This window comes from Prorops nasuta, unplaced genomic scaffold (genome assembly GCF_024137725.1).
Source record: "Prorops nasuta isolate Cenicafe-Biocafe unplaced genomic scaffold, Cenicafe_Pnas_1.2 PNAS00004, whole genome shotgun sequence".
NCBI classification, from domain to species: Eukaryota; Metazoa; Arthropoda; class Insecta; order Hymenoptera; family Bethylidae; genus Prorops; species Prorops nasuta.
This window is the reverse complement of record NW_027116801.1, coordinates 9,455,028-9,470,446: the sequence shown is the minus strand read 5'-3', so window position 1 is coordinate 9,470,446 and position 15,419 is coordinate 9,455,028. Positions and strand designations below refer to the sequence as shown.

Sequence of the window (15,419 nt, the reverse complement as noted above, 5' to 3'; positions counted from 1 at the left end):
TGATTGTGAATTTAAAAATAAATATTTGAATTTTATTTTCCTATGTCATGCATCACTTGACGTCTATCTGCTGGATCTAATTGATCGCATTGCTAAACAAAGAGAATGGTTTCATTGGTGGATTTTCTAATAGGATGAAAAATCAACCAATAGGATCTCGCGCACATGTGGCTCATGTGCTCTCCTTCGTCTCATTTCTGTTGACTATTAACATTTATCATTGATTTTATATAAACTGGTAAATATATACTTTTCTTTTCATTTTAAAGAGAGCTGTGTATAATAAAAAGTTCGTATTTGAGGAAGTACTTAATTCTAGGATAAAATGTATTTAGCCGCTTGATGAAGAGGTTAACTTTTTTGAGGTTATTTTATAGACAAGTTCATTACAACTTTTTCCAAAGTAAGCTGAAAATATTGTAAATATTTTTGTACAAAAGATAAAATAAACATGTTAAATATTATAAGTAAAAATTTTGTACAGCCAAAATTTTTGAAATACTGTATACATCTAATATTTTTAATAATTACTATATGGTTATTTAAGTATTTAAATACGATTCAACCAAATTACTTTGTTGATGAAGTATTCCATATTCCACAAACACTCCAGTATTGTAATGGAAATTTTACACATGTGAGTAAAGTACTTTAGGCTGCTGAGGAGATAAATGTAAAATTTAATATTTTTTCTAGTGGAATCCTAAAATTACAACTCTTCCGGGTTTGTATATAGTAACAGCATTAATTCTAACACCATTTGATCTTTGTGATAATATATATATAAGGTGTACAAATCTCATTGGAACTTTTGGAAATCTTGCACTTTCGTACTATATAATAAATGCTATTGAACAGACTGATAAAAAAAACCGATGGAACAACTGGTTACGACTAGCAGTCTCTTATAATATAGCATTCTTTCCACCATTATTCTTTTGGTTTTTCTTGTATTACACAGATGTTTTATCTGTTAATATTGTATTATTAATGTTACTTTCACACTTAAAAAAAAACTTAAAGCTAGCAGCTTTTGCTGGTAAGTGACTGCAATTTCTTTATTTCAATTGATTTATAGTAAATTTCAAAAAATTTATAGGATTTTTATCACTTCTCGTAAGGCAAACAAATATCATTTGGGTAGTATTTATAGCTGTGGAAACAGTAACCGATTCTCTTGAAGACTTTATTAATAAAAGCAAATCAAGCTATAAAAAATTTTATAATAAATCCAAATACATGAATGTGAGTTCTTAATATTAAATAATTGTTGTTAATGAAAAAAATAAAATATTAATTTTATTATATTTTCTAGCTGTTGTGGCAAACTATAAGAGATAAATTATGTACTGGATCATTTGAATTTCTAAGCTTTATCATTCAAATTGTTATCTCTGTTTATCCATACATATTGGTAGGTTTAATATCATTAATTTTTATCATCTGGAATAAAGGAATTGTGGTTGGGGATCACAGTGCACATACAACTACTATACATATTCCTCAATTTTTTTATTTTTCACTGTTTCTTTCTGGTTTTTTATGGCCGTACACACTTCCTCATTATTTGCATTATTTTCATACCATTAAAAAACATTGGATTATTACAAGTGCTTCTTTTGCAGTATTAACAATTATAGTGCACAATAATACACTAGTTCATCCTTATGTTCTTGCTGACAATAGACATTATGTTTTTTATATCTGGAGTAAATTCATGGGTAGATATGCAATTTTTAAATATTTGTTGATTCCACTCTACAGTTTTTCAATTTATGTGATTTTATGTAATATAAGTCACTTAAGATTTACAACTCAAATTAATTATTTATGCTGCATATGTTTAGTTATTATTCCTCAATTATTATTAGAGCCAAGATATTTTATTTTACCTTATATTTTCTATAGACTGATGTTGCAAAAGCCAAAAAGATGGCAAGTACTTATGGAGTCATTAACAATATTTATTATAAATCTTGTACAATTTTTTGTCTTTGTTAATAAAACATTTTACTGGCAAGATTTGCCTGATCCTCAAAGAATTGGATGGTAAAGTAATTATAAGCCAAAATGGATACACAAAAAACAATATTTAAAAGGGAAACATTCAATATCTGATTTACCTCACAATTTTCTTGTTTAACTTTGTTTTATCTAATAAGTTCATAGGAATTTTGTAAAGAAGTCGTTGAATTTGTTAACTATTTTGGTTAAAATTAGTAATTATATTATAATATTTATAAGAATTATTAATAATATACCTGCATTTTCATTTATAAATATTTATCTTACATGAGTATAATACATACTTATTTTTTCTAATGATTTGTGTATTGCTTGCATCACCCCTCCTTGAATAAATTAATAGTAAACTGGCAAGTTTATCGAAAATAAAAGTATTAATCAATTCCTTAAATGCAAAGCTTTATATTTGCTTTAAAATCACAAAGTTTTAAAGGAATTAAACACTATGTGCAAAATGATTGATTGTTTATATGTATAGTCTATTTTGGTAAGAAAACAATGCTTTGGCTTATATTCTATACTAATTTACCACAAAGAAATTAATTTTATTAATTAATTTGTTTATTGCTTTATGTTGTTTAAATATCATATTTTATGCTAGAGATGTTTGTCACCATCAAATATGAAATCATATATGAAAATATTTAGTAAACCTATATACACAAATCTCGATTTAAAATTGTGTTCTCTTACAATATTTTTATTTCCTTTATGAGTCGTGATTGTATTAAAAAAAACCTTTGTATACACTAAATATGAAGAAATTTGACAAATTTCCTAAAGGCAATTATGGTTTCTGTATACAAAATTATATTTGTTCTTAAAAAACCTAAATAGCCATTAACTTTTACCGTTTATAATTTATATTATATAGATAGGCATTAGAAATTTATAATAAGAGATATAATACAGTTCAATATTGCATTTAAACTTAAAGCTATACAATAATTAAGATATCGAAAATATTGTTAACTAAATTTGCAAATATGTAGATATACATATATGGAAATTTTTGTTAAACCTTAGTATTCATGTAAATTAATTACTTTGTAGTAACAAATAATTAAAATTTTATATTGCTTTAAACTTATGTTCAATATTACGACCATTCTTGAGCTAAATGCAAATTTAAAATTTAATGTCCTAATTGATATCCCCATATAATAATAACAGTAATACAAATGATCAGATAAAATTAGAATATATACAATTCTTATCAAATAAAACAAAATATTCCTAAGGAACAAATAGTCTTTTATATCTTCAAGCTCATTAGGTATATAGTTTTACAACATAAGGATTAAATACTTTATTTCTTAGTAAAAAAACACTACTAGCTAATTACCTGTTAAAAAACCGATTATACAATAAAAAACATACCCTAAAATAATAAATAAACTACTTGTCTGCTACCTAATCTTAGGTATAAAAAAGTGTTATTTGCTGAATAATAATTTTTAGCAGTCCAGCTGCTGTAGCCAAATTCACAAATGTTTACGTGCATGTTACCTTCTAGACAAGGAAGGGATTTAGCCAACAAATTTCAATGATACAATAAAACATTCTAATATGTTATATAATAAAATCAGGTGGATATAATTGTAAAACAATGCATGCGTTTTTATCACCTTTTCGCAGTTAAGAATCTTAAGCTATATTTTTTACACGTGAAAACGCAAATCACTTATGTACACAATCATGAGTTTACATGATAAAAAAAAAACAAGAAATTAATACCCAATAATGGTAGACTTTCTTCAACTTAATATTAGCTTCTTCCATGTAAAACAATAGCGGTATATATGGAACGTTCAGCAAATACAGTTACAGTGAAATGAGAATGTATATTAATGTATGTGCATACTATCAGCTCTAACTATCGGTCAATTTTTGCACTTTATAAGGTGTAATTTATGTATATGTATATAGGGTTACACATTGACACTTCGCTATTACTATATTTGTTGCCCGTTCCCTATTAGCACTATTAGAATATCCGACTTTATCACAATAGTTTCATTCTTAATCATCTCAAGCAACATGTGCTAAGATTGCCTGAAAGTAGTTAAGTCACAATTCGGCTATCTCGTTTAAAGCAATTATTGGTAACTTTGAAAAATAACCAAATGCACGAAAACGCAGTTTTAACACGTATTTCAGGGCTGTCATTGCCGTCTCCTTCACTTTACCAAATCTCCCTGTTACCAACCTTACAAATAAAATTGTACTCGACCAACGGTGCAAAATCAAAGCTTTTCGTAAGAGAAATTCAATGATTGGACGAGTAATGATAAAGCAGTAGGAAACATTTTGATGAATGGTGTTGCAACGGAGCCTGCGGAGAGACAGATTTAGGCACTGAATCGCACAGTCTTTCGTACCTAGAAATTACCTCGATATGGGGAGATAAGTTCGAACGAGGAGCCGGATATATATTAAAAATGGCGTTTCGGCTGGTGTTTTCGTTTTCGCCATCATACGATTTGTTGCTTGAGCTTTACAAGGTTCGTGGATCCGTAGAGTTTCATGTCGAGAGGCGCGCTTGGCTCGTTCTTCTTAGTCTGAGTGTGCCAGGCGAGGATCCTCGTGCAGTTATCGGCCAAGAGTTCGATTTCTCTGGGCTCGAAGGGCGCTAGACTCTTCAGGAAGCCGTCCTCTTCGAAGCCGGCACGATAAGGCATGGACGCGTTCGGCCTTTGACGTAAAAAATTCACGCTCACCGCAAAACCTGCCATGTCCACTGGAAACTTCCTCCCGGCTATCCAGCCATCGTAGAAGCCGGCGAACGTTCCATTCTTGATGATCGGTGAGCTCAGACCGAACTTTGTGCATAGGCCAACTGGGAACATTGAAACTTTCCTCGTCTTTCGTATCTGAAACGTTCACCAACCTTTTAATATTCGCCTACCTTTCAACTTGTTGCACAATGACTAATTTAATTAAAAATGGAATATAAAAAATGTCCATTTAATGATCAATAAGAGACACGGTAGTGTTTCGTCGGCAAGTACATACATACCGCCGCGCGCTACCGTGTAACTGTATACAGCAAGTTTGGCCGTCGCAATTTTCAAATTGATTATTTTCCATTTATATAGACCGAGGAATAAAAATTGTTTGAACAATTTTTCTGGTAATTTCTATGAAATTTAAGAAGACAGATTTGTTTACCTCCTCAAAGAGGGCGATGTCGTACGTGTTATCGTCGTCCGCAAAGTAAAAAACTCCGTTCGTGGCGTTCGCCCTGATCCACTGTAGGCCTCGGTTCCTATTGGATACCCCACGTGGCTTGGCACCTTTCTTCAATTTATACTTCTCCGGCATTGGAGCTAAACGTTCAAATGTTTACATTTTTTTACAATTGCATTAATCTTTGGTTTCTTATGTCGTGATAGTTTTTGTTATATTTTCTTACCAATAAGATGTTCGAATTTCAGCCCAGTGCGTTCCAATAGCCTAGTTACTTGTTTCGTCGCGACAATCGCGTCCTCTATCACGAGCCAATGAACGTTTTTGACTAGCATCAGTGTGTGCGACATTCTCGTGAGTTCGGGAATTTGCTCCGGCCTCCGATAAGTCGGCGTAATTATGTACAGTGGATCGACCGTTTCTTCGCGAGTTGCCATCGTGGTTGGTGTCAAGCGCGAAACTCGAGAATTATTCTCAGCCGAGTCGAAATTCTTGTTCGCGTAACTCAACAATTCCTGCGTGAGCATCGCACTCACGTCCGGACTCAGGCCGTTTGCTTTTTGCACCCGGAACACTGCTTTGCGAATCTGAAATCAGAACTGGGAATTACTTTGCTTGAAAACTCTCCAAGCACCATTAATCCCATCATTATAAAGCACGTGGGAATTTATCAAATCCTTACAACTACGATGAACAGTTCTCTATAAATATAATGCACCAATATAATATACTTGGCAATAAAGCAATTAAAAATTATTATTGAAAATAGTAAATTTTCCTTACTGCAGTCATATTTATTTGAAATAATAGCCTTGCGTAATTTAAAATTACTCCAATTACGTATTCTTTCGTTTGAATTGTCGCGTGATCTTCCGAGGATAAATTTATATCGCTCCATCTTTGAATTAGAACATCTTGCAGTAGTTATACCCTCCCGCTTGGCAGACATCTATGTACGATCTTTTACTACTGGTCGCGATCTGGACTCTCGTCAGAGCTACGTAACGCATTATTTTATTAAGATGAACGAGTTTTCGAGAGAAAAAAAAAGACGGTATTAATATGTATAATTTATCGTGTGGAAGATTTACACTCGGGAATTAAAAGGAGACTCGCGATTATTGGATTTCTTTTCGTCGGAGTTTCATTTCCTCTTTGGACCTCTGGTTGCCTCCTCCACCAACTCGCATACGTGCTTTTTATCCATTTCGTAAATACGTTAACTCAGCCACCTCTTTTTCTAAAGAGAATGGAGAACGCTCGGGGCAAGTAAACGAAAGCACTTCTGAATTCACGCTGTCCAAAGCTATCGCTGAGTGCCACCGTTATTCCAGCAAAATTCACCCACGCTTAACGACAAAAAAGGATTTTAAAACAAAACAGAAAAATTCGAAACTCTCAAAATCTCGTTTTATAAATAACGAGTCATGTAATCATTAATTTTGCAGTACGTGCCTCTATTTTGACAAACATTTTATGACACGAAATCAAATTTCATATACGTTTGCTTGTATATAGTAGCAAATATATCGTCTTAATTCAACCATCTTATCTTAACTGCAATAATAATGATCTAATTGAAAATTAGAAGCTTTTAATCTGTCAGTTTATACATTTCTGAAATTTTAAGTGGAAATTATTCTGCGTTGGTCATAAAACACTATATTATTTATTATAATTACACAATTTAAAGTACTTCAAGCACTAATCTCATAATCTATCGAGAGGCAAAATATTGATTTTAATCAAGATCGATCAACTCGATTGCTTATCTAGACCAAACTTTTCGACGATAATTTTGCTTGTGCAAGGAGATTGTGCAATAATTGACGTTACGTAACCAAGGGCTCTCTCACCATTTCTTCAGTAATTTTGTGTACCCTGACGTAAGCGTCCTCATCCCCGATTGGTAATAAATTACCATTGTCGTCGGCTGCGGCAGCACCTCCGTTAAAAATTGACACCTGATCGAATCTGATCCCGGTCGACAAATGGTATTGATAAAATATCAAACAAATACCCACTACAGCGATCATTCCCATTTTCAAGGATCGTTTCATCTTATCAAAACCTGAAACAAAACAAATTAAGTTTATATTATTACACAATTAAGGAATTATTATAAATTTGCAGTAGCACGTTCAAAAATATTGTTTCAGCTAGTGAACATTTTTATTACAATAATTAACAAAATTCATTGATATACACTGACTGAAAAAATGGAGTATATTTTCTATACATTATAAAACAATGTTTATATATAATTCTGAGATTAATAATGTGAATATAGATATTTTAGCGAGTGCTATATATATACATACAGTTATATTTATTTTGGGTAATGGAGGGAAAAGTGGCTATAATATTACAGTGGACACGTCTGTTCGGTTATTATTAGCGAAATTTGCGAGCTTCCACGATCCAGTTAAGAATAATATGGTAATCCCGTTTCTATAAACGCTAGGTAATCTCGTTACATCCAGCGAGGGCTTTGGAGCGCGTGGCATGTCGAATATCTGATGAGACTGGCGGATACCTCCCAGTCACGCTGCAATATAATGCATATTCGGTTCCAGCACGAGCCTCTCTGTGTTTCGGCCGTCTCGGATGCGTCGGAAATCGTTAACGAAGCACGCGAGGCTGGCATTCCCCGGCAAAACTCGCTGATGCGTGTGCACATGCATCGCGTGTACGTATGCAGAAATTTTCAAGTTTATACTCTGTACATCACAACTATACCGAAGAAATCTCAAATACTTTTACTACGTTCCGATCGATCGATTCGTTATGCCATCTCGATTGGTCCAATTTTATTGATCTTGAACCGTAGAACTCAATTTCCCCCCATCAGTTTGATAAATTGGTGGGTGGAATTTTTATTATTCTTCGACCATGCAATTATAATGAACAAGAGGTTCGCAAAGGCTTCTTTCCTCCTCGGATTCTCCTTGATCAATCTTTTATAGAAGTATAATTGATTTTATATCTTTATTAACGTTAATAATTTAACTAATTGTAGAAAAAGAATATCGCATACTCGTGCACTTGATTTTTATCATCGTTGCGGACGTGCGATTGGCCAGGTATTCCTATAATTGCATTATTAAGGCTCAGCATAACCGCTTGCATAACTGCGATGCAAGGTACATAATATTATTGTTCGTTATACAAATGTAATAACAACGCGCAGCTTTTACGTATAGGAATAAAAATTTGGAAATAATAAAAAAAAAAAAAAACATAGAGTGTTAAAAATGAGAGTTAGATATAATAAAATGAGTAATTTTTAAAGCATCGACGATTTCAGATTCTGGCTAAATTTACATTAACAGTTTTTTTTACGTTCATTCATAAAAGGGAAAAGTTATTTTTAAGAGACGATTGAAGGAAAGTTTCTCTTGGTTGGTATTATAAGTGAAGGCGCTTAGAGTTTTAAAGCCGAACAGGGGTTGCTTTATGCGTGCCAGTAAGAAGTGCGTTCGGATCTGAGATTAAATAGAGAGAGAGAGAGAAGCGCAAACTTTAATAAAGATCTTCCTTGAGAAAAAATGGAAAGTTATAGCTATGGATAATACGGGAGAAGACAGCTTTTCTTTGTCCATGACATCGCGATTGAAAGAAAGTCAAGCGTGCATTCTGAATGAAAATATTGATTTCCGGTCGAGATGAATATTTACAGACTTTCGGAATTCTTTGACCCGCGCGGATAGAAATGGATCTTGGAGGGATTACACCGGGTTGCGCGGCTGCTGGGGAATGAAGAAGATCGTAACTCTCCTACACGGTGGAATAGTGCTGGAAAGAAAATGAGTTTTCACCATCGGAATTCCTGAATTTCGTCACGCGTGGGAGATACGGCCACTCGTAAATGCAACCGGAAACTCGATCAACGTAAACATCTCGTCCAGCAAATAGTGCAATGCGAGTTTTTGCTCTTTCCAACTCTCTTCGAAATGTCCATTCTGAAAAATTATTACTTCATTTCGCGATACACTTCAATTTAATTAACCAAATCAAGGGAACATCTCGAATTTTCTATTTCTCTGTTAATGGATTTTAACTTTCCGGCATATGAACGTTACTCTTTTATTTCTCTTGAAAGAAAAAAAACTTTACGCAACGCGTCATGCAAATTGATGTATCTTTTGAAAATTATAAGAGTGTAAGATATTGTTGCAAAATTATTATCGAGCAGTCTAATATAAACAAGAGCATTAAAAAAGAATCAGTTTCCGAGAGTCGTAAGTCTGCACAGTTTGTAGATAATGAGTGCTTTGGTTTTATAATGAAAGTGATTTACGGATATAATAAAAAATCACTATAAACTGGCAAAATTTAAAATACTTTACGAAACCCTTGAAAAGGCCTAAGATTCGATCTAGGGACTTTAAAATGTTCCAACGCGATACGTGTGGAAGGATTGATACAGAAGATAAATATTTGTTAGTGTTTCAAATTTTTTGTTCAACTCGAAATAGCAAGTTAAATAATTTTTCTGCTCTTTTCTCGGTACAGTACTTATATATATACTAAACACTGCTGTTATCACGATAATTTTTATTCTGATGTACAAAGAATTGAAATTTATCGACAAAATTCAAGATGAACGATGAAACAAAGCGAATCAGAATTCGATAAAGATGCCAAAAACTCGTTTAAGCTTTTAAGCCGTTGGAGGATTCGGGCTTAATCCTTGATCAAGTTTCAATATTAACATTGCCTCGTTTTCTATTAAGAATCTGAAGATAGTGGATTTTTTTCAATGTGCGTGGCTGTTTACACTTCGTGCTACGCGTTATTGTCCCTTTGCAACGTAAATCACTATAATAAGTTATTTTACTTTAATATATATAGGTTTAAATTGCAGCATCATGGTCGCAGTTTTTTATTAGTAATTAAGTCAATTATTTACCAAATACCTCTAACGAATCATGCTACATATAGAAATAATGGAGAATTCACTGAAAACTATACCTAATTCGCCAATAACATTTATCAGAATAGAGGAGAATTCGGGATTTCAGCGGAAAATTCGTTAATCATTATTTACTTTAATTCTCATACGTTTCCGGAAAGTTCAAATTTGTGCATTGAGGCTATTAAAATTAAGAGCAAACTTGGCAGAATCGAGATATTCATAGTTCCAGCTGGGCCGACCAACCCTTTAAAGTTTAACGCGAAGCAAACGAGTCAGAAATTCTATTAAAAGTTTCATTTAGTCAGGCTACTAGATAATTTCTTGTTATAAAAGAACAATAACTTGACGAACTCATTCAAATTTGCCTAGACGCGGCTTTACAAAAAAAAAGTAATTGCTTTAGCTTCGTCAAACTATTACCAAACTTTGCTGTAAAACTTGGGTCAGTTTAACCAAGTATTAAATAGCATAATTTTGTTGAAAACTTACCCGAATGCTACATACGGTAGCTCCCTTGATGTCCCTGTTTCCCCTTGTGGAAACCTTGTTGATTGTCCTGAAACAAACAAGTCGTGTTAATACATAAATTAATTAAACAATACCAATAAATCAAGTAAATAAAGTACGACAATCGTGTCGTAATAATGCTCCATTATACCGTGTTTTATCATTAACATAAAATAGTAGTGGTATATATATATATATATATATATATTGAGAAAGTGGCTGAATAGTGCCACAACAATGGAGAACATAATAAGAAAGATGTACAAAGATCTGAGAGAGAGGCCAGTCAGTCTCATTAAAGTTATTTCGTACTGTGAGTTACATCTGTGAAAGTGTTTCCCTCTTGCTTTTATATTGAATTTAAAGTTTCTACTCTCCAAAGAGACTGTAATTGAACTTCCAGTTTCCTCCCTCTATTTTTCGGACAGTGTAGGGTGAGAGCTGCAAGATTATCAAAGTTGGCCTTACTCGGCAAATAGAAATGGAGAAAAAGAAAGATTTCGGTGCAAATAAAATCAAAACAGAGACGATATTAACGACGATATATTACACTGGAAAAATTTTACAAGTATTATTTACAATATTCACTAGATTTAATAATAAATATTTTGGAGAATGATAAAATGGAGGGGCGAATAAAAGTTATTCTTGCATAAGAGAGAGCAGATCCGTTGTAGGCGTGTTAGAATGGAATTTATGATAGATGGTAGGAGTCAATCGCAGAAGGGTGAAATAGTTAATTTACTCAAGGAGATCTTACAGGGGATGACTCCGGGTATACGAAGCATTGGAATCTCCATACACCATCGCACTTTCACAATGCAATTTCTATGCACGTGCGAACCGGCTGCGTCGAATGGCATAGCGTGCTAAACTTTCATCTACATACATTCAAGGAAAATCATTCCAGCTACTAAAAACTTCAGCAATTTTTCACTCCTTTTATTGGATTCTCCTCATTTACCACTATTTTCTCCGCTTTATCAAAAATATCCATTTTTATGCCTCGCATTATCAAGACGAAAATTGTAAATTATTTAACGTATTATAAAATATAAATGGAGCTTGAGAGTAAACATTGCTTAATTAAACAATTACGTTAATTAAAAGAAATTTCTAAGCACATATCTTCGATAAAACTTTAAATAGAAATTTTGTGGTTTTTTAAGAATTTTCAGAATGGTCGCGATGGAAAAAATCTTGTGGTGTATACACAAGGCTGTTCGTGGTGATTACGTTCCTGTGTAGTCAAGCGCGAGCTTATCTGACTCGTTAAAAGGCAACAGCAGTTTTCGGTAGGACTTATCGTGGCTTGTGCCTGTCCCTGACGGATGTTCTTCCGGTTCTTTGTCAAGCTAAACGCATGTACGAGTCGACTCGAAGATCGACAGCTACGTAGTTTCCAGTGATGCTTTATCCAAAAATACCCAATCCGAATTGCTGCTGAGTATGATAAAACTGATAACACGAGTTCCCAATTACCCTCATATACTCTCTAGAAAAAATTTCTATGTACAGTTCCATGCAAGTCTGTAAAAGTTTTCGTATTTCGGTTCACCGAGCAATTATTATTTCATTCTCTTTTCCTGCACAATCAACATTAATTTAAAGCTACCCAAATAAAAACTACCATACGAATTTTGTGCCAACCTTTCTCATAGAACTGCATCTCTTTCGCTCGTTTAATTTAAATAGAATTCATTTGATTTCATTTGATTTTATTCGTTTTACTGTAAATATATGATTTCGACTAAAAACTTGCAAAAATATATATTTCATCTAAGGAAATTTCTTAGCAGTCGAGTTAATTGCTGCATTAATTTTGCCAGAAGGTGAACTCAATTATTGCACTTGACGTGGTAAGCGCTAATTCAATTTAGAAGGATAAGATAATTATATAAAGTAGACAGCTTTCATACCTCCGAGCTAAACGTTATCAGAATCTTTTCTTTCTTCTCTTTTTTCGTACGGAAAATGAAACTTCATCCTAGCTCTATCCATTCACTGAAATTTTCTTTGGTTTGTTGCTCCAAAACTTCGTATTTTCTTATAAAAAGCAATCAAGAAAATCTCTTTCAATCTTTTTCTCTTTAAATAAAATGTGAATTTTAAGTGATAAAAAATCCTTACAGCTACTAAATAAACTTAACATTTTAAATACATATTAAAGACCTATTGTAGCAAGATCTTATTTTCCATTTTAATTTTGGGGTTTATCGTAAATTGTATTAAAGCGTGACAACCGAGAATCACCTTAAATGCGAAAAATCCGAACACAGATAAGGAGTTTCTCGTTATCTATTTATGCTAATAAGTCAACTAACGCATTTGTTTTTATCCGAGTGAAAGAGGAGAAACGCTTTACTATTTTCCTGTAGTGTTTAAAATCTATAAGTAGAATCAATGGTAAATATAATTTTAATCTTTTAAATGATCGTGTCATTGATAAAACTTTAATTAGTTCAAAAAAATTGTAATGATTAAACATTAATATGAAACGGCCAATTTATTTGGCTGATGCTGTTCAATAATAGTTGTCAAACATCTAATGCGCTATACGAAACTGCTGATAAATCAATTCACGAAACTCAATTTCATCGGCAAACCAAATTTCGCGGTTGTCTAATTATAAATTTTCAACCATGTTTAGCAACGATCGTTTATAATAGCCATACAACCATAATAATTATCCCATGCCATATGTCTCCCCAAAACTTCTATCAAAATTAATTAATTAAATTCCATAGACATCGAGAAAACACCATAATGTTTGTTTGCTAATACACTAAAGCAGATTTTAGAGAGTACAGATTGAAATAAATAAGTTTGTGTAAATATTAAATAATTAAATAAAGATAAATTACCTTCAAAGGATAATAGGGTCAAATTAAATTAAATTAAGAAAATAGAAAAGGTTTCGAATGAATCGTGTAAATTTTAACTTATTTTTCACTAAAAATAGAAATATCGAGCGTTTGCATAAAGTTTTAGAAAATAAATTATTTGTTATCTTTACTAGATTCTTCAATAGAGGCTCGAACAACGTTTTACGACCACCTAAATCACCTAATCTTTGGCCTGATTAGTTTAATATGCAGAAAGCCCATGAGGAATTCACGATATATGCACATCGCGGGAAAACCAAACCACGATATAGATGAAAATAATTAAAGCAGTATTTTCGGGATTGCACCGGTACGAGGCCATGTAAATCAAGTTTTCAGCGGAAAATTGCTTTTCCCTGGGTAGTCCCCCAATTTTCCCACCGAGGAAAATTTAATTGACTAATTAAATTAATAAAATATTCGTATAACCTTTTTCTATTTATTTTCCTTTTCCACTATCAATTCTGCATCGTCAACACAAAAATAATTAATTTACCATAAAGTATTCTACAGAACGTTGAAAAAATATTCTGATTAGATGTAGATTCTCAAATATTTGCGCCCTTTATTTCATTGAACTATTTTGACAATTTGAATCTTCAAGAGAATTCAGCCTTTCGAATGGAAACGTACGGGTCTTGATTTTCGATAAATTCCCTTCCAGGCTTGCCAAGCATTATGATGAGAAGCGAATTGTTCCTGGTCTTGGAATGTATTATTGCCAACGAATTTGCAATTATTTTTAAAAAATACTGAATCGATACTTGACACGATTTCCCAATTTACAAAGAATTACAATAGAATGTCATAAATCCAATATTTTTACATCAAAAGAAATTTATTAAAAAGTTTTCAATAGAATATGAAAGTCTCAAATCACGTATTATTTGTGAATTTAATTTGCAAATCTGATTCCTTTTATAATTGAACCAATGATTGATTCATCAACACACACAACGCAATAACGACGATTATTCCTCACTGTTGTAAGATTAAAGTAATAATAAAGAATTCGATCAATATCAAAGAAACAATATTTAAACGTATTACAGCTGAAGTAAAATTTGTACAAGAAAATAACGTGAATCCCTACAGCAATCGATAAATTCACGAGTGAATAACACTTGCCATTTGTCATATATTCAGTCAGAAAGGTCGTTGACTCGATACTTTATCTTTAAAGTTCATAAATATCTCTCGGTCCCGTGGTACTTCCTCTGAATACTTGTGAGGATTATCTCAAGATAAACGAATGCGTTTTCGCATAGGAAAATAAAGTTTTTAGAATGATAACGCCAGAAAAATTGCAAAATCCGCTCTCTGTGTACAGCGTATTATAAAATGAAAACAATAAATTGTGTGTGTGCTCCAAAAATTCATGAATTTAAAAGTCTCTAAAGCCTGTGTTTATTTAGCGTTTCATTTTCTCTTTCGGACCATTGACCAAAGTATTTGGTGCAAAAGGAATCTTTACCACATTGAATATAAGAGTGTAATTAAACGAGATGGTATGGATTTCAGGATATTGGAGGAGTTTCGGAAATTTGGAGGATTTCGAGAGGATTTGGTTTATTCGATGGTATAAATGAAAGCAAAGGGGTGGAATGGAGTCCTAGGAGAAATGCAGACGTGGAGGGTAGCAGGCGTGTGAGTGCCACTGTTTAACTGTGTCACCACCGCAAGCCGCAAGGACGTTAGCCGCAAGGACGGCAAAACATGCGGTTTCACGTATGGTGGTCACACGTGTCATGCGATTTCTCTGAGTATCCCACCCCCGCCCCTCCCACTCCCTCACTCATCTTCATCCAATCTCATATTTATGAGACCATCGTGTCCTGCATATCACACCTATATGCTCCCAATTCTCCTCCTAACAGATCTCTCAAACCAACCCC

The 15,419-nt window shown here is 33.0% G+C and overlaps 2 protein-coding genes across 7 annotated transcripts in view; one reads left to right on the top strand and one right to left on the bottom strand.

Moving 5' to 3' along the window:
* Window positions 1-175: 175 nt before the first annotated feature.
* Window positions 176-2,683, top strand: Alg10 (alpha-1,2-glucosyltransferase Alg10). The gene is made up of 5 exons (XM_066725334.1): window positions 176-238; window positions 320-637; window positions 697-1,039; window positions 1,100-1,245; window positions 1,316-2,683. The coding sequence occupies exons 2-5, from the start codon at window positions 452-454 to the stop codon at window positions 2,051-2,053; spliced, it is 1,413 nt and encodes a 470-aa protein (XP_066581431.1). The 5' UTR covers window positions 176-238; window positions 320-451; the 3' UTR covers window positions 2,054-2,683.
* Window positions 2,684-3,146: 463 nt separating this feature from the next.
* Window positions 3,147-15,419, bottom strand: part of LOC136772392 (galactosylgalactosylxylosylprotein 3-beta-glucuronosyltransferase P-like) — a 35,679-nt gene continuing 23,406 nt past the window's right edge. For 4 of the 6 annotated variants that reach the window (XM_066725340.1, XM_066725343.1, XM_066725342.1 and 1 more), the window contains 5 exons: window positions 10,622-10,688; window positions 7,071-7,285; window positions 5,441-5,801; window positions 5,197-5,354; window positions 3,147-4,898 (listed from right to left, as the gene is read on the bottom strand). In XM_066725340.1, coding sequence (XP_066581437.1) covers window positions 4,500-4,898; window positions 5,197-5,354; window positions 5,441-5,801; window positions 7,071-7,274 — 1,122 coding nt within the window. In that variant the 5' untranslated portion in view covers window positions 7,275-7,285; window positions 10,622-10,688 and the 3' untranslated portion in view covers window positions 3,147-4,499. The remainder of the gene's footprint in view (window positions 4,899-5,196; window positions 5,355-5,440; window positions 5,802-7,070; window positions 7,286-10,621; window positions 10,689-15,419) is intronic. The other 2 variants (XR_010822448.1, XM_066725344.1) reach the window with 2 other exon arrangements.

What these genes read in the sequence shown, in the direction of transcription:
- Alg10 (XM_066725334.1), top strand. Translation starts at nt 452, where the DNA reads ATGTTAAATATTATAAGTAAAAATTTTGTACAGCCAAAATTTTTGAAA. An exon ending in AAAGCTAGCAGCTTTTGCTG is followed by an intron (nt 1,040 to 1,099) that starts GTAAGTGACTGC and finishes AAAAATTTATAG; the next exon opens with GATTTTTATCACTTCTCGTA. An exon ending in ATAAATCCAAATACATGAAT is followed by an intron (nt 1,246 to 1,315) that starts GTGAGTTCTTAA and finishes TATATTTTCTAG; the next exon opens with CTGTTGTGGCAAACTATAAG.